This window comes from Rhinopithecus roxellana, chromosome 14, assembly GCF_007565055.1.
Source record: "Rhinopithecus roxellana isolate Shanxi Qingling chromosome 14, ASM756505v1, whole genome shotgun sequence".
Classification (NCBI taxonomy): Eukaryota; Metazoa; Chordata; class Mammalia; order Primates; family Cercopithecidae; genus Rhinopithecus; species Rhinopithecus roxellana.
The window spans coordinates 18825743-18844943 of NC_044562.1; the positions used below are offsets into that span (position 1 = coordinate 18825743).

At 41.2% G+C, this 19201-nt stretch overlaps 1 protein-coding gene across 12 annotated transcripts in view; it reads right to left on the reverse strand.

Moving 5' to 3' along the window:
- Positions 1-19201, reverse strand: part of SP100 (SP100 nuclear antigen) — a 120765-nt gene that overhangs the window by 15323 nt on the left and 86241 nt on the right. For 8 of the 12 annotated variants that reach the window (XM_030917117.1, XM_030917114.1, XM_030917116.1 and 5 more), the window contains 2 exons: positions 18847-18885; positions 15721-15762 (listed from right to left, as the gene is read on the reverse strand). In XM_030917117.1, the coding sequence (XP_030772977.1) occupies positions 15721-15762; positions 18847-18885 (81 nt within the window). Of the gene's footprint in view, positions 1-6677; positions 7836-10558; positions 11691-12243; positions 13042-15720; positions 15763-18846; positions 18886-19201 lie in introns of those variants that run through there. The other 4 variants (XM_030917119.1, XM_030917110.1, XM_030917115.1 and 1 more) reach the window with 4 other exon arrangements.

Sequence of the window (19201 nt, forward strand, 5' to 3'; positions counted from 1 at the left end):
ACATTTAGCCAATTCACATTTAAGGTTAATATTGTTATGTTTGAATTTGATGCTATCATTATGATGTTAGCTGGTTATTTTGCCTGTTAATTGATGCAGTTTCTTCATAGCATCGATGGACTTTACCATTGGCATGTTTTTGCAGTAGCTTGGTACCAGTTGTTCCTTTCCATGTTTAGTGCTTCCTTCAGGAGCTCCTGTAAGGCAGGCCTGGTGGTGACAAAATCTCTAAGCATTTGCTTGTCTGTAAAGGATTTTATTTCTCCTTCCCTTTGAAGCTTAGTTTGGCTGGATATGAGATTCTGGGTTGAAAATTCTTTTCTTTAAGAATGTTGAATATTGGCCCCCACTGTCTTCTGGCTTGTAGGGTTTCTGCTGTGAGATCTGCTGTTTGTCTCATGGGCTTCCCTTTGTGGGTAACCCAAACTTTCTCTCTGGCTGCCCTTAACATTTTTTTCCTTCATTTGAACCTTGGTCAATCTGACAATTACGTGTCTTGTGGTTGCTCTTCTCGATGAGTATTTTTGTGGTGTTCTCTGTATTTCCTGAATTCGAATGTTGGCCTTTCTTGCTAGGTTAGGGAAGTTTTCCTGGATAATATCCCGAAGAGTGTTTTCTAACTTGATTCCATTCTCCCCATCACTTTCAGGTACACTAATCAAATGTAGGTTTGGTCTTTTCACATAGTCCCATATTTCTTGGAGGCTTTGTTCGTTTCTTTTCATTATTTCTTCTTTAATCTTGTCTTCTTGCTTTATTTCATTAATTTGATCTTCAATCACTGATATCCTTTCTTCCACTTAATTGAATCAGCTATTGAAGGTTGTGCATGCATCATGAAGTTCTCATGCCATGGTTTACAGCTCCATCAGGTCATTTAATGTCTTCTCTACACTGTTTATTCAATTTATTCTAGTTAGCCATTCATCTAACCTTTTTTCAAAATTTTTAGCTTCCTTGCATTGGGTTAGAACATGCTCCTTTAGCTTGGAGAAGTTTGTTATTACTGACCTTCTGAAGCCTACTTCTGTCAACTCATCAAACTCATTCTCCTTCCAGTTTTGTTTCCTTGCTGGCAAGGAGCTGCAATCCTTTGGAGGAGAAGAGGCATTCTATTTTTTGGAATTTTCAGCTTTTCTGCTCTGGTTTCTCCCCATCTTTGTGGTTTTATCCACCTTTGGTCTTTGATGTTGGTGACCTACAGATGGGGTTTTGGTGTGGATGCCCTTTTTGTGTTGGTGCTGTTTTTTTTTCTGTTTGTTAGTTTTCCTTCTAATAATCAGACCCCTCAGCTGCAGGTCTGTTGGAGTTTGCTGGAGATCCACGCTAGACGCTGTTTGCCTGGGTATCACCAGCAGAGGCTACAGAACAGCAAATATTGCTGCCTGATCCTTCCTCTGGAAGATTCATCCCAGAGGGGCACTCACCTGTTTGAGGTGTCTGTGAGCCCCTAATGGGAGGTGTTTCCCAGTCAGGCTACATGGGGGTCAGGGACCTGCTTGAGGATGCTCCATTCTCAGAGCTTGAATGTCTTGCTGAGGGAACCACTGCTCTCTTCAGGGTTGTCAGACAGGGATGTTTAAGTCTGCAGAAGCTGTCTGTTGCCTTTTGTTCTACTATGCCCTGCCCCCAGAGGTGGAATCTATAGAGGCAGTAGGCCTTGCTGAGCTGCGGTGGGCTCCACCCAGTCTGTGCTTCCATGCCTTTGTTTACATTGTAAGCTGCTCAAGCCTCAGCAATGGTGGACGCCCCTCCCCCCTCCAATCTGCAGCATCGTAGGTTGATCTCAGACTGCTGCACAAGCACTGAGCTAGGCTCTGTGGGCATGGGTCCTGCCAAGTCGGGCATGGGTCCTGCCAGGTCAGGCATGGGAGTGTATCTCCTGATCTGCCAGTTGCTAAGACTTTGGGAAAAACACTGTATTTGGTCAGGAGTGTGCCATTTCTCCAGTATACCGTTAACCAGACTGATAGTCTGTCATGGCTTCCCTTGGCTAGGAAAGGGAAATCCCCCAACCCCTTGTGCTTCCCAGGTGAGGTGACGCCCCACCCTGCTTCAGCTCACCCTCTGTGGTCTGCACCCAGTGTCCAACCAGTCCCAATAAGATGAACCAGGTACCTCGGTTGGAAATGCAGGAATTACCCATCTTCTGCTTCAATCTTGCTGGGAGCTTCAGACCGGAGTTGCTCCTATTTGGCCATCTTGGAGTGCCAATGTATTTCTTCACAACACTTCTTAATTTACTAATTCACCTTCATCAAGACTAAGAGCTTTAACTATGAGCAATGTTAATTAGTCAAGTTTCTCCAATTTTCTATCAGGTTTTAAATAATATTTTATTACGTAAACTTTTTCAACTTACTGTTTTTTTCTGTATGATCATGAAGACAGACACACAGAGAAATGGGAAAAAAACTACCTATGGCTTACAGAGACCATCTATGATGTGCTTGAACTTTCTGTTTTGTCCTAAATTTTCTTTTTCTTTCTTGTAAAAAAGTAACAAGTCATTTTACTTTAAGACAAAAATTTACCATTCAAGATCCTTTCTCATACAAAATTATTATCTTTTCTTTGTAACCTTCCTTACCCAAATTACATCTTGATATCCATAACCCTCTTTACATCTCTCTCCTCTACTTACTGGTTCCTTTTTACCTTGTTTCATAAATAATCTTTTCAAGCCCATAATTTGAAGTAACCTTCAGATAACCTCTGAATTAGACAAAATTATTCTTTTTCTCAATAAAAACACATCTTCTTTGGCACATTTCATATACAGAATTACATATTAACTAGAATTCTTGTCCTTAGTAATGTTAAATTTTAGTGAAAACCTAGGAAGCAAGAAATCCTGAGTTGCCTTTCAGATACTAGCATTTTATAGATGAGAAACATTCCACAATTTTTAGAAACATGTTTCCCCATATCATAACCTTTACTTAATTGGAAATTACCAGACATCCAATGAGCATCCAAAATGACTTTAAGATTTTAAATTACACAAAAACCTTATCTATAGCACTTACCCATTTATATTTTATTTATTTTTAGTAGTTTCTGAGATTATGCATCATTTCCTTGTTAACCATTTTATAACCTGTGAATATCAAATGTTCACCTAAGTAAGAACTTTAAATTAACTACATGGGTATTTTCACCAATAACTCAGAAGAGTCAACTGTTTTCATTAAATCAACAACATTAAATCAGTCTTGCTTATTAAAAGAAAGATCATTTTGTTTTGGCTGGGTTTATACTTTTTTTTTTTTTTTTTTTTTTTTTTTTTTTTTTTTTTTTTTGAGATGGAATCTCACTCTTGTTGCCCAGGCTGAAGTGTAATGGTGTGATCTTTGCTAACTGCAACCTCTGCCCCCCAGGTTCAAGTGATTCTCCTGCCCCAGCCTCCTGAGTTGTTGGCATTATAGGCACCTGCCACCATGCCCAGCTAATTTTCTTTTTTGGTATTTTTAGTAGAGACAGGGTTTCACCATGTTGGTTAGGCTGGTCTCAAAATCCTGACCTCAGGTGATCCACATGCCTCGGCCTGTCAAAGTGCTGGGATTACAGGCATGAGTGACCACACCCGCTGGTTTACAGTTTTATAACCTTCTGTGCCAAACTCTGTCACCTCAAAATATCTAGCAGAGACAAACATAAAATCCAGACAGAAATACATGCTGACAATTCTGAAGACATTTCTATTTTTATTTTACCAATAATTATTTTTTGAGGTGGAGTCTCACTCTTGTCACTCAGGCTACATTGCAATGGCATGATCTCAGCTCACTGCGACCTCCACCTCCCAGATTCAAGTGATTCTCCTGACTCAGCCTCCCAAGTAGCTCGGATTACAGGCACCCGCCACCATGTGTAGCTGATTTTTAAATTTTTAATAGAGACAAGCTTTCTCCATGTTGGCCAGGCTGGTCTCAAACTTCTGACCTCAGGTGATCCACCTGTCTTGGCCTCCCAAAGTGCTGGGATAACAGGTGTGAGCAACCACATCTGGCCTATTTTACCAATAATTGTAAAGCCAGATTGTTTATTAAAGATCTTCTTAAGTTATATGAACTTGAAAAAAACTTTGAACTTAATTAATGAATACTCTGTTGTTTTTATTTATTTATTTATTTTTTTAATAGAGATTGGGTTTCACCATGTTGCCTAGGCTGGTCTCGAATGTCTAAACTCAAGTGATCCACCCGCCTTGGCCTTCCAAAGTGCTGGGATTATAGGCGTGAGTCACCATGCCTGGCCAGCACTTTTTTTCAATAAGCCAATTTGCTGGCATAACATATAACATAACAAAGGTACATATACATAAACACATCTAAACATGTATACACACAAACAAAGATGTAGTTGCTTTTACTTCAGAATTATAGCCGTGAGATAGCAATACAAACTCACCAGTCTACAAACATGTTCACATGGCTAAACTTTGCCCTGATAGGTTATCCAGTGAAAGCTGTCAACAAGAAGCAGGTAGTCAGTTAGGCAGCCATTGGGGGTGAGTTATCTGGGTTGCATTGTCCAGATGTGGTGACCTGGTGTATTTCAGCTCCGTGATACAGTCTGAGAGGGCTGATGGTTGGGTGAAGCAGTTTTCATGGCAGTTTGATTTTTAAAGTCCAAATCTCCCCAGACTCCAAAGAACACTGGGGCCAGCATTTTGGGAGGCTGAGGTAGGTGGATCATTTGAAGTTGGGAGTTTGAGACCAGCTTGGGCAACATGATGAAACTCTGTCTCTGCTAAAAATACAAAAATTAGCTGGGCATGGTGGCAGGTGCCTGTAATTCCAGCTACTTGGGAGGCTGAGGCAGGAGACTCCCTTGAACCCAGGAGGTGGAGGTTGCAGTGAGCCGAAACGGCACCACTGCTCTTCAACCTGGGCAACAGGGTGAGACTGTCTCAAAAAAATAAAGTAAAAAAAATTTTTTTTTACAAAAGTAGAACATTGGGGCTGGGTGCCAGTGGCTCATGCCTGTAATCCCAGCACTTTGGGAGGCTGACGTGGGCAGATCACGAGGTCAAGAGATCAAGACCATCCTGGCTAACATGGTGAAACTCCATCTCTACTAAAAAAAAAAAAAAATACAAAACATTAACCGGGAGTGGTGGCAGGTGCCTGTAGTCCCAGCTACTCAGGAGGCTGAGGCAGGAGAATGGCATGAACCCAGGAGGCGGACCTTGCAGTGAGCCGAGATGGTGCTTCTGCACTCCAGCCTGGGTGACAGAGCGAGACTCCGCCTCAAAAAAAAAAAAAAAAAATTACAAAAGTTAGCTGGGCGTGGTGGTGTGCGCCTGTAGTCCCAGCTACTTGGGAGGCTGAGGAAGGAGAATAGCTCGATCCTGTGAGGCAGAGGTTTCAGTTAGCCAAGCTCATACCACTGCACTCCAGCCTGGGTGACAGTGTGAGATTCTGTTTAAAAAAAAAAAAATAGAACACTGGGGCCAAAGAGCACTAAAGGAGAACATCACCTACTAAGCAGGACCAACTCTGCTTAGAATAGCAGCTTAAAAGCCTGGTTACATGGAACTCCATCCCACTTTCTCATTTAAGAATAAACTCCAGATTCCAAAGAATATTGGGGAAAACAGTATTATGAAAGAATATCAGTTTATCAAAATCTAATTTACCATGACTATATTGACACACACACAATCACCAAAACACAATGATCCATCTGCTGCCACAACAAACAAGCCGCAAGACTGTCCCAACTAAAGTAGTCAGGGTGTTTTCCTCTCTGCATCGGTTGGTCTTTTTCAACCTGAAAACAGAAATTCCTTTGGAATTTCCCAAATCAAGAGGAGCCAGTCCCACTCTCTGGTACCTGCAATGAACACTCAGTTGCTGGAACACACACTCAATTACAAACAAGCCATCAAGAAAGTCCATATCAAAACAGTCAGGATGTTTCCCTTTATGTCATTTGGGATTTTTCAACCTGCAAATGGAAATTCCTTTAAAATGTTCCCCAGTAGAGAAGAGCAGATATTGCTGTCTGGGCCCACAAAGGACACTCATCTATCCAGATGCAGATGTAGAATTTCAAAGGCTATTCTTCCTAGGCAATCAGGAATGTGGTTTGGGCACATAGCAGCAGGGCCAGAGAGAATCCAAAACTCACCTCCAGTCAAAACTGGGTGGGCAGCTGCTTAGGAGGGCCTCTGAGACTCATGGCCCATGGCAGCCAAGCCACAAACAACATGTTTACTGTCAGGAAACCAAAATCTGTTGTTGAAACACCCTGATCCAGGTCCAGCTGCTCACTGCACAGAAAGCCAATCACTGAGACAACGAGTATTGCCAAGGAAGAAGGCTTTAATCAGGTGTTGCAGCTGAGGAGATGGGAGATCAGTCTCATATCCATCTCTGTAACTGACTAAAATTAGGGGTTTATAGGGAAGAAATATAACTACATGCAGCAAAGCAGGAATTAGGGGTAAAGAAGAGGAATATGTCAACAAGAAGCAGGTAGTCAGTTAGGCAGCCATTGGGGGTGAGTTATCTGGGTTGCATTGTCCAGATGTGGTGACCTGGTGTATTTCAGCTCCGTGATACAGTCTGAGAGGCCTGATGGTTGGTTTCCTGAGAAAGGGCCTCAGATAAGACACATGGAACTTTCTGAGGTTTCAAAACGGGCGGGGGGGGGGGGGGGGGCGGGTCAAGTTTCACGTTTATTCAAAAGAAACTATAAACATCAGTTCTATGGGACAATTGGGTAAGTTTCAAGTATGGCTGACCCCCTTTTCTCTGCATCCACATGGCAAGCCGAGAAAGGATAGCGAAAACCTACAGGCCACTTTTGACATTTTAATTTAAAAGTAAACAGGCTTCCAGATGAATCTACCTTGGGAAGGTCTTGTGATTCATGGTGAAATCCTGTTCCTGAATCTCATGATGAGATCCTCAAGTTGTTGACACACTGATTAATGCATACCTCACTGACCCTGAAAAGGGTGCTGACTTATTTCTGAATCATAAAATTTTACTGATTGTCTTGCATGAAGACATTTGAGCCTGTATGTTGCAATCTGTATCCAATGATTGTAACCTCTCTATTGTATCCTTCAATGAGAAAGGACAATTCTGGTGTGAGGAGTCCCTCTTCCTTCTCCTGACTCTACCTATAAAATCATTCCAACTTGTAACAGACTCTGGAACACTCTCAACTTTGTTGGTGTGTTTTCTTGGATTGATCCTCACATTTGGCTTTCAATAAACCATTTTCAAATGATTTCTTTCTCAACAGGCTTAATTTTGGTCAACATTCTGGTGTAGTTGGCAGAATTTTGGAGTGACTTCCCTGGACCACGTAGAGTGGCTTCCGACCTTTGTGCAGGTACTGGTAATGAACACATAACACATTGTGTTCCTGAACTTGGATGCCCTGGCTGGGTGTTGCAGACGAGTTCCTCCCAAAATAAATGAACTTCTCATCATGGTGGAAGTTCTGGTTTTTTGAAGCTGGTTTTCTCCTTGACTAGACAGGAGTTTTTGTTGAATCCTAGGGTAGCATAAAATAGGAGCTCTGTGAATTGTTTCTCTCAAGGTTTTGAATGGGACAACCTTTCCTTAGCTTTCTCCTTTTTGAGTGCATGAAGGAGGGCACTCTTGCTCTGAAGTTAAGAAAACTTCTCTGTCTACAACCAAGTGGTTTCTAGGAAACCCAAAAAAGCAGAGGTGTCAGGGCATACCCCCCACAACATGGAGCAGTCTCACAGGAAAATCCCCACACTGTGAACTTTTTGCTCAGCTGGCAGGCTTCATAAAAACTGATGATCTCTTGCCCATGAATACCCTGAAACTTCTTTGGAGGTGACTCTGGAATGAGAGACATGTAAGAGAATCTTTTCAGCCTATTGAGTGAAATTTTGGGGAACAAAAATTCAAAACCACCACACTTGATCCACTACATTACTTGTCTCATTCAAAACAACCAAGATGGGAAACAGCACCAACTGGTTTGATATGTAACACTTAGGGTCCTTCTTCTTGCAAGTACTTAGATAAGTGGACCCATGTAACCCAGGATGGTCATAAGCAGCACTGGCCAAAATGGGGATCTTTTGAAAATGCCTAAGCGGATGTATTGCCATGCACAATTGGAAAAAGCTGGTTTTAGAACCAGACAAATTGACTTACTTCCAATAGCAGTGAGATGCTCCTAAAAGAAATCCTGGGGGAAAAAATGGCCTTCATTGAAGAGATAAGCAAAAGGCTATCTCACACTATTTCTGATTTGAAAAGGACTTCAAAAGCTTTCTCCCTTTCATTCCAATTGCTTCTCCTCCTTCTACCCCTGTGCCTTCATATTCTTCCTTAAATGAATTTATTCCTTTCTACTTGTCCTCTTGGCTCCCATCTGTCTCTTAGGTAGAGATTTTGCAATGTCACAATACACACATTTCCTTCTCTCAAAAGGGGGAAAACGTATTTACATTTGGAACAGAAGGAGCAAACAGAACAACTAAAGAATGAAAATGAAACAATTAAAATGATCATAATTATCACCAACATTTTTTTCTGACCCAAGACTGACGAATGACACTGATGAGTTATTGCAAGTTTTGCTGGATCATTTATGCTCCCAATCTCCTGCTGACATTGGTAAAACGTATTCAACCACCCCCATTAAAGTAGAAGTAAACCCAATTAAACCCTTTATCTGATATCAGATAATACCCTTTAAATGCCCTACTGGACTTCACAGTCCCTTGGAGATGTAAAACTTCATTAGCATTACGGAAGGATTAAATTCTTTCTCTGTGCTTTGAGATATAAATTTGCTACACTCAGTAAGGGCTTCGGTCATGCAGGACAGATAACTTTAACTTGTACCATTTTGAAAGGCACAATTTAATTCAACTCTCCTTTTAAACTGGTGAAATTTACCTGATTCATGACCAGAATTTTAAAAGCAGAGCTATAAAGTCTCTATGTAGTACCAGATTGACTTACAAATACATTAATGCTCAGGAATTAGTAGTCCCAAATATCTAAGTTCACATGACTTGAATAAATCTTTTGATAAGTATGACTGATTAAATATTTTTGCTTTAATAAAAACAACTGTCTTCTGAGTTATCAGCAAAATACTCATATATTTAACTTTAAGGTTCTTTCCTAAGTGAACATCTGATATTCACAGGCTATAAAATTGGTTGACAGGAAAATAACTTGAAATGATGACTAGCTTTGTCTAATATATCAGTTTTCATAAGTAATCTAGGTAAACTGTTAAAAATAAATAAAATAAATGTAAATGGGATAAACATATATAAACTTTTAATGTAATTTATGATCTTAAAGTTTTGCTAAATTAAACTCAAAAATAGATGCTCATTAAACATCTAGGTCAATTCCAATTAAGATAAAAAATGTTTTTGTTATGGGAAAATGTTTCTAAAAATTATAAAAGAGTTCTCATTTGTAAGATACTGTCATGTGACAGACAATTCAAGATTTCTTGTTTCCTAGGTTTTCAATAAAATTTAAAGTTACTGAAAGTTTAAACATTCTAATTAATATATATAATTCTACATTTAAAATGTGTCAAAAAAGTAAGATGTGTTTTTAATGACAGAAAATTACAAGAAGGCATAAAAATATGTTCTTTACTGAGAAAAAGTAATTGTGTTTAATTCAGGGGTTATTTAAGGTTGTTTTAAAATAAGGACCAATATAGAAAGGAACCAGTAAGAAGGAGGGAGAAAAGTGAAAAAAGTTATGAATATTTTTGGTAAGATAGGTTAAAAGAGAATAATTTTACATGAGAAAAAAGTCTTGAATGGTAAATTTTTTGTTCTAAAGTAAAATGTCTAGTTATTTAAGAAAGTACAGACAAAAGCAAAAAGTCCAAGCATTTCATAAACAGTCTAAATCATAATAAGGTTTGTGAATGAAATAAATTTTGTGTATGATCAAGTTAGCTACAATGAAAAGGAAATTATAAGTCTTTCTAAAGATTGAGATTTGATATTAAAACTACACTGATAAAAGACAAAAAATTTGGTGCCCTATGTTAGAACAAGATTTGCTTAAAATATTGCTTTGCTTTTAATAAAATTAAAAGAGATACTGATTTTTAATTCTAAAATCTCTTTTTAAAACTTTTTTTTTTTTTGAGATGGAGTCTCACTCTGTTGCCCAGGCTAGAGTACAGTGGTGCAATCTTGGCTCACTGTAACCTCTGCCTTCTGGGTTCAAGCAATTCTCCTGCCTCAGCCTCCCGAGTATCTGAGACTACAGGCACATGCCACCATGCCTGGTTAATTTTTTGTGTATTTTTAGTAGAGACAGAGTTTCACCATGTTGACCAGACTAGTCTCAAATTTCTGACTTCAGGTGATCCGCCTGCCTTGGCCTCCCACAGTGCTGGGATTACAGGTGTTAGTCACCGCGCCTGACCCAAAACTTATTTTTATTAAGATAATTCCTGTATTGTCTTTACTACGTTTTTGATTACACAAGAAAACATTCTTATGGCAATGGTTGTTTGCATAAGTCCAATAATAATCTGTTTCTTTTGTAACAGGACAGATTGGAAACACTGATTATTTTACCAAGGCTTTGACTAGAGTGTTGTATTTTCAAGTATGACAACACTGTTTTGAGGGATTGAGATTGGCTTTGTAGAGCCAATAGACATGGAAGAAGACCGACCTGGTACCTTGTCTACACAGTTCTCTCACAGAGTTTTTAAAAAAATTTTATTTACTTAGAAGCATTCAGAATGTCAACAAAACAGCTGCAACTGTTTTTTTTTTTGCAATTACAGAGTGGTGTTCAGTTAACAGAACAACAATTATTTTGTATAAGCTGCATCAGAGACAACTGAAGATGAAAAAACTACCACCCTCATATAAAACTAATTTGTGCTGTGCACCAGCAAGAACCTGCTTTAAATTTCCATGCCGATTTACAGCCCCCATACTGTATCAGGCAAGGTTAGTGGCTATTGAAAATACCACCAGGACAGGGCTATCTAAAGACACATTCCGGAGTGGTTAACTATACAAAAAAAGACAGCGTACAGTTTAAAAACAAATCTTACACAGTCTTACATTTGAGTTTTTTTATTTAAAGGGAGTGAAGTGTGTCCATGTGGCCTAAATGCTTTGCAGATAAGAAAAAAACTGCGCTAGAACCAACTTATTCATCATCATCTTCTTCTTCATCTTCATCTTCTTCCTCTTCCTTCTTTTTCTTGCTTTTCTCAGCCTTGACAACTCCCTTTTTTGCTGAATTAGGCTTTCCTTTAGCTCGATATGCAGCAATATCCTTTTTGTATTTTTCCTTCAGCTTCGCAGCCATATTTTCATAAAGCTGCTTGTCAGCTACAGCAGTGTTATTCCACATCTCTGCCAGTTTCTTCACAACATCATCAATGGACAGGCCAGGATGTTCTCCTTTGATTTTTGGGCGATTCTTAGAGCAGAACACAAAAAAGGCCAAAGGAGGATGCCTGGGTGCATTGGGATCCTTGAACTTTTTTTTCTCCCTTTTAGGAGGGATACAGGTTTTCATTTCTCTTTCATAACGGACCTTGTCCGCCTTTGCCATATCTTCAAATTTTCCTCTCTCTTTAGCAAAAATGGTCTTCCACATCTCTGAGCACTTCTTAACAAATTCTGAGAAGCTGACTGAAGCTTCTGGGTTCTTCTTCTCATGCTCCTCCTGACAAGTTTGCACAAAGAATGCATATGATGACATTTCGCCTCTCAGCTTCTTAGGATCTCCTTTGCCCATGTTTCGTTATTTTTCCTCAGCAAGGTACAGAGTCGCCCAGTGCCTGTCCAGCTCTCACTTGCCCCAGCACTGTCTCTATGGAGCTCAATGTACTGCAATCCCTTGTAGGTTTTTTGACCTCGTGTTAAGTAATGTCCCTTCCTGACAGGCCCAGAAACTTTGAGGTATTTGGGGGACTTCAAGAAAGGAGGAATTTACCCAATTCTTACAAGTAGTACAGGCACGATCTGATGATAAATCCTTGACTTGGCTTTCTATCCTGAAGAAGCTTTTAAAAGTTTAATCTAGGCTGGGCGCAGTGGCTCACGCCTGTAATCCTAGCACTTTGGGAGGCTGAGGCGGGTGGATCACGAGGTCAGGAGAATGAGACCATCCTGGCTAACACGGTGAAACCCCATCTCTACTAAAAATACAAAAAAAATTAGCCGGGAGCGGTGGCGGGTGCCTGTAGTCCCAGCTACTAGGGAGGCTGAGGCAGGAGAATGGCTTGAACCCAGGACGTGGAGCTTGCAGTGAGCAGAGATTGCACCACTGCACTCCAGCCTGGGTGATGGAGCATGACTCCATCTCAAAAAAAAAAGTCTAGTCTAAAATGTCTGATGAAAAAAAGGAGCCTATATGGACAATCACTATTCCTGTTGCCTTTTACATAAATAATCAGGTCAAACAGAACAAGACTAAAACTTATATTGCAAATAAAATTGGCCTATGATTTTTCTTTAGGCAGGAAAGGGAGATTGAAGAGAGAAAAAATTATCTTTCAGAAGAAAATTATAGTGTAGTTGTTATTAGATTCTAGTCCGGACCATTGTTTTTGAGTTTCAAAAATTACTATTTACTTGCAATTTGGACTTAATTATTTCCTGGTTATAGTAAGTCTCTAAAGCAGAACCTGGATTTAATTTTCTTTCTTAGTTGGCTCCCTAATGGAATAGGTTCTTTTGCCTCCCATTCTCGTATACAAATTCTCTTTTTGATTATAATTTTTGTGTGCATTATATTTTTGCTATTCAAATTATTAATGCTACGAATCTCTTATTGTTTTACTTCTTCCAAGAAAAGTAAAATTATGAAATTCTGAAGACTAGAGATGATTCAGCAAGCAACAGCAACTATAAGTTGATGACTTGTTCATTTGGTCACTCTTAGGACTAATTTCTTCGTTCTACTGAGGTTTTCAAGTTGTTGTGATTATAATATTAGGTTGGTGCAAGAAAGTAATTGTGGTTTTCACCATTACTTCTGGTGGTAAAAACTGCAACTTCTTTTCTGTGCCAACCTAATAATAAACATAGTTTATTTTCTTGGCTATTAAGTCACTCATGATTTGCATTTCTGCTTGCTTTAGATCAATGGCTAAGGCCAAAATACTGATTTCCCAGTGAGATGATTTATCATTCGGGAGAATAGCATGTAGCCTTATGTTATGACCTACCTCATGTTGTCAGCAAACTGGCCTAGCTGCAGTAACAAGGTTTTGTTCCCCCGCTGAGGGACATGACTCCCTGGAATAAGCCTTCCCATTGACAAGGAATGAAGAACATCTATCCCCCTAACCTAGCAGATTGATCAGCAATGCTTCCATGGGAATTTTTTTTTTTTTTTAATCAAAAGGGGAATGTGATAATCTATAGGTCACATTTGGCAGTTTAGTTTAAAAGTAAACAGGCTTTCCAATTAACCCACCTTAGGAAGGTCTTGTGATTCATGGTGAAATCTTGTCCCTGAATCTTATCATGAGTCTCTCAAATTGTTGACACAGTGATTAATGCATAACCCAGTGACGCTGAAAAGGACACTGACTTATTTCTGAATCTTAGAGTTTTACTGATTGTCTTACATGGAGACATTTAAGCCTGTATGTTGTGATCTATATCCAATAATTGTAACTTCTGTGTTGTACCCTTCAATGAGAAAGGAAAGCTCTGGTGTGAGGAGTCCCTCTCCCTTCTCCTAACCTTTTCTACAAAACAGGGGTTTCCAGCTTCTGGGGTAAGGACCCGTACCAATCCATGGCCTTTAAGGAAATGGGTCACACAGCAGAAGGTTAGTGGTGGGTGAGTGAATGATGCTTCATCTGCATTTACAGCAGCTTCCCATTGCTTGCATTGCTGCCTGAGCTCCGCCTCCTGTCAGATCAGCAGCAGCATTAAATTCTCATAGGAGCACAAACCCTACTGTAAACTCCACATGCGAGGGATCTAGGTTGCATGCTTCTTTTGAGAATCTAATGCCTGATGATCTGTCCCTGTCTCCCATCACCCCTAGGTGGGAACGTTTAGTTGCAGAAAAACAAGCTCAGGGCTCCCACTGATTCTACTTAGTGGTGAGTTGTATAATTATTTCATTATTTCATTATCTATTACAATGTGATAATAATAGAAATAAAGGGCAGGATAAATTTAATGTGCTTGAAACATCCCCAAATCACCCTGCCCCCGACCCCATCCTGGTCTGTGGAAAAACTGTCTTCCACGAAATTGGTCCCTCGCACCAAAAAGTTTGGGGACCTCTGCTATAAAAGCATTTCAACTTGTGACTGGTGTGGTGGCTCATGCCTGTAATGCCAGCACTTTGGGAGGCTGAGGCAGGCAGATCACAAGGTCAGGAGTTCAAGACCAGCCTGGCCAGCATGGTGAAATGCTGTCTCTACTAAAAATATAGAAAATGAGCCAGGCGTGGTGGCACACACCTGTAGTCCCAGCTACTCGGGAGGCTGAGACAGGAGGATTGCCTGAACCCAGCAGGTGGAGGTTGCAGTGAGCCAAGATTGTGCCACTGGACTCCAGCCTGGGCAATGGAGCAAGACTGCATCTAAAAAAAAAAAGGCATTTCAATTTGTAAAAAACTCCAAACACTCCCAACTTTGTTGGTGTGTTTTATTGAGTCACTCCTCACATTTGGCTTTCAATAAATCATTACCAAATTATTTCTTCCTGGCTAGCACTGTGGCTCATGCCTGTAATCCTAGCACTTTGGGAGGCTGAGAGGATCACTTGGGTTGGGAGCTGGGAGGTTCACTTGAGCTCAGGAGTTCAAGACAAGCCTGGGCAACATAGTGAGACCCTGGCTCTACAACAAATTTAAAAAATTAGCTGATGTGGTGGCATGCACCTGTAGTCCTGGCTATTTGGGAAGCTGAGGTGGGAGGATCACTTAAGCCCAGCAGGTTAAGGCTGCAGTGAGCTGTGATTCTGTCACTGCATTCCAGCCTGGGTGACACAGCAAGATCTTGTCTCAAATAAATTTATTTATTCCTAAACGGCCTTGATTTTGGTTGATAATGGAGCCTGTGGAATCAGATTTGTACATCATTGAGCACCAGTCAAGAAGTGAGAGTAAGCATGCCTCATCATTTGCCAAGTGGTGATGGTTTTTGTCCTAACCAGCTCAGCACACTGAGCCTAAACCTCCCTCAAGACGGGCAATAGGGGCTTCATAAGAGACTCACTTTTCCTGTGTGTGTTCCTCTGCAGAACTAATGACAGAGTCCACACCTCGAACTCACCAGCTTGGCTCAGTCTGTTCCTTCTGGCTGAGTGAGCTCTGTCTGCACCTTGGAACGGATATTTGGGATTTTCCTGTCCATTCACGCCACCTACTTGAAAATACTTTTATTTTCTGACATTCGATCCTTCTCCCTAATCAGCAGGCCAGCCCTGCCCATTACTACTTCAAGTTCTTGTCTCTGGAGACCTCGGTGATCTAGAGCTCAGTCTCCCGTACTCACTTTCTAAGGGAAATGAGGAAATTTGAAGATTTCTACTGAAACAAAAGGATGCTTTTGCACTGAGACACCCAATCCCAGACCCAGGTACCTGGCTTGCATCTGCTCATCACACACAGCAACGTACTCCAACTGAGACTGAGCATGCTTTGGGGAAAGGCAGTCATGACATAGTGTGCCTGGAGAAAGACCTGACCTATTTTGGGGTCATAGTTGGAAATTTATACTTACATAAGGGTCAACTAAGGTATTGTTGTGAGACTCCAGTATTCTCTGTTGAAAAAAAACAGAAAGACTGGTATAATATTGAGTGTGATTTTTCATTAACCCCACATTCGAACAGACTTCTTTATTTTTAAGGGATTCATGCCACAGCCCTTCCTTTGTTTCATGTCTGCTTTTATGGGCCTGCACATCTAACTGAAGAATAAAAAAACACTAAATTATGTGTCAGTGACAGTTTGGCCCAATGCAAGTGCCATTTCCTGACTCTCACACCCCAGGCAGGCCTTCATGAAGCCATTCAGGGAGACTGAGCTGGAGCAACTCTACTGGTCCTCCTACTTCAAGGGGCCTTCAGGCATGTGTGTCTACATTTGGAAGTGTCCAGGTGCAGTGGCTCACGCCTGTAATCCCAGCACTTTGGGAGGCTGAGGAGGGCAGATCACAAGGTCAAGAGATCGAGTCCATCCTGGCCAACATGGTGAAACCCCGTCTCTACTAAAAATACAAAAATTAGCTGGGTGTGGTGGTGTGCGCCTGTAGTCACAGCTACTTGGGAGGCTGAGGGAGGAGAATCGCTTGAACCCAGGAGGCAGAAGTTGCAGTGAGCTGATATTGCACCACTGCACTCAAGCCTGGTGACAGAGTTAGACTTTGTTAAAAAAAAAAAAAAAGAAAAGAAAAGAAAAAAGAAAAAAAGAAAGAAAGGAAGTGTCATTCCATCCAGAGAGGCTGCAAAGGGAATCAGCTGACTCTTCCTCCACAGCTCCCAGTGACCACAGGACCCAGAGTCCTGGACGCCATGCAGGTGTCCCAGGAAGAACTCCACCCCTTTCTGCAGCTCTCCAGGAACACATCTTTGAAGACAAAATTCCTCCAAGATCCCCAGTACTGTAGCTCTTCTCCTGAAGGTAAGCACCTCTCCACTTTCTCCTGAATCTTGAGAGCTTGCTTTGACCTAGGGTATCTGTGGGATGAAACAATGCCTGCTTCAGCTTTTACCTGTAGCTCAGGGTAGAGAGGCCTTAGACAAACCACTCAGTGTGATCAAAGGCACAATGATAGAAGAGGTGGCCATATTACCACCTGCCAGAGTCAATCTGGGCCTTTTGGCGAAGGTAAAGTATAGTATCTTAGTGGCCTAGAATCTCCCACTCCATCCTGTTAGTTATTCACGCAGGTAAGACAATGAAGTTGACAGAATCCTCAGGTTCATCCTTTTGGCCTCCTTTGTTTTGCATTATTTCATTGGCCATGCCCATCACCTGGAGCTGTGCAGTGGTTCCACTGTTGTTTGTTGAATGGATGCATAAGTGCATGAACAAATGAACACAATTGTCACTTGGGACAAGAGGTTTCTCCCTCTTCCACAGCCAGTAAATGATTAGCTTGGACTTTTACGTCTTATTATCCTGGAGTGTCTCAGCTATCGCCAGCAGGTTTAACAAAAACTTATGAGCAGGAAAGCTGGCAACAGTAGCACTTACCACACGGTGCTGAGAGTGACACAAGCGTTAGAAACAAAGGAGAGAGGAGGGAAGATAGACCCTTCGGAGAGATCCTCTGAGAACTGAGGCAATTGCACCTCTAGAGCTGTGGGCCCTCAGGGAATGGAGAGACGGTGCCTGTGAGGAAGGCATGGGAGATGGCCAACTCAATGGATGAGCCCAGACTGCATCAGCCTTGACTGTCTGGCCGTTGGTAGACATGTTTGGTTTTAATAATCATACCAAATAATGTCTCTTTCTCCAGAAAACCTAGTGGATACAGAGCCTAGTCACCGAGTCTCTAGTCATAAAGCCAGTGGAGCAGGTAGCCCCAGGAGCCAGCTTTGTAAAGATTGTGACTTCCTGGTATGGCAGAAATATCCAAGGTCACCCATGTTAGAGCTTATGAGAATTGAAGTTCTTCCATCTCCTTCCTTCACCAGGTTCTCTCTTATACCCAGCCTTGGAGAGGCCATGGAAGGCATCAGTGGTCTCATCATTTTTCCTTAGAATACACATAGCATGAAGACCACTGGTCTGTGAACTGCACATACTACCTCCATGGAGGGAGAATTCACCTTCACAGATGGAAGTGAGGTCTGTGCAGCCCCTTTGCTGGGGCCAAAGGGCCTCTCCACAAAGGAGAAGATTTTCCAGGTCCAGCAGCCTCACAGGGCACTCTACCTGCCACTCAAAAATTTTCATCTGAAGAACTCTGTGTGTGTGTGTGTGTGTGTGTGTGTGTGTGTGTGTGTGTGTGTGGTGGAAGTAAAAGATAAAAGAAAAGGAGAGAATGTTTTTTGTTGTTTGCTTCCCTGGGTGACATATGGCTATATATACATTTTAGGGGGAATTTTTCATTAGATCATGTGTAGTGACCATGGGATGTTTCTAGGGGAACTTTTGCTTCATATTTATTTCTAAAATGTAGAATCCAGAAAAAACAGTGAAAAACAACCAGTGTTTATGTTGAGGTTGCAAAGGCACATTGTTTTGTGCATTTCAAACTCATGCTTATTTTTCCAATGCCAGCCTTATCTTTTATATTTAAAGAAAGTATGGCGCTGGGCATGGTGACTCATACCTGTAATCCCAGCACTTTGGGAGGCTGAGGAGGGCAAATCACATGAGGTCAGGAGTTTGAGACCAGCCTGGCCAACATGGTGGAGCCCCGTCTCTACTAAAATACAAAAAAATAGCCGGGTGCCATGCCACGTGCCTGTAGTCCCAGCTACTGGGGAGGCTGAGGCACAAGAATTGCTGGAACCAGGGAGGTGAAGGTTGCAGTGAGCCTAGATGGCGCCACTGCACTCCAGCCTGGGTGACAGAACGAGACTCTCTCTCTTAAAAAAAAAAAAAAAAAAAAAGGTATGGCATTTAGCTCCTTTACTAAAAAACACATACAGTTCAGTTCTGTCTCTTAATCTATTTCTGAGGATTGTTTCTACCTCTATCTCAAATGCTTTGATGCTCAAATGAGCCCTGGACTTACACATTGAATAATGTTTGAAAGCAGCAACTGTGAAAGCATCGTATTATGAAATCAAAATTTGCAATGATGGGTCGATTTAAAGATTGTAAGGTGACAGAGATAGAAAATCAACAACATAATAGACGAGACATTGGCAGAAGGTCACTTGATCATCACCTTTTTTCTTGTGCTTGATGGTTCTGGCAGAAATCCTTTCTAAAAAAGAAAAGAGAGGAATGATTTGATGGGTTCTTGCTTTTATTTTGTGAGCTTAGTGTTTCTGACTGCCTTCCAAATACTCCTACCTGGATATCCCACTATTAACTCAAATTCAAGGTGTTTTCATGGAAATTACTTTTCATGATTCTCCAGGGATTAAAGGAAGCATTTCAATGCCTTGCTCTGGCCTCATGACTTCTACAATGAGTCCAGAGAATGCAGCCACCTCATTACTCCCAATTTCTTGACACACTGTGGAGCAGATTTGCGTGCTGTCCTTTCTCTGTATGTAGAATGACCCATTCTACATTTT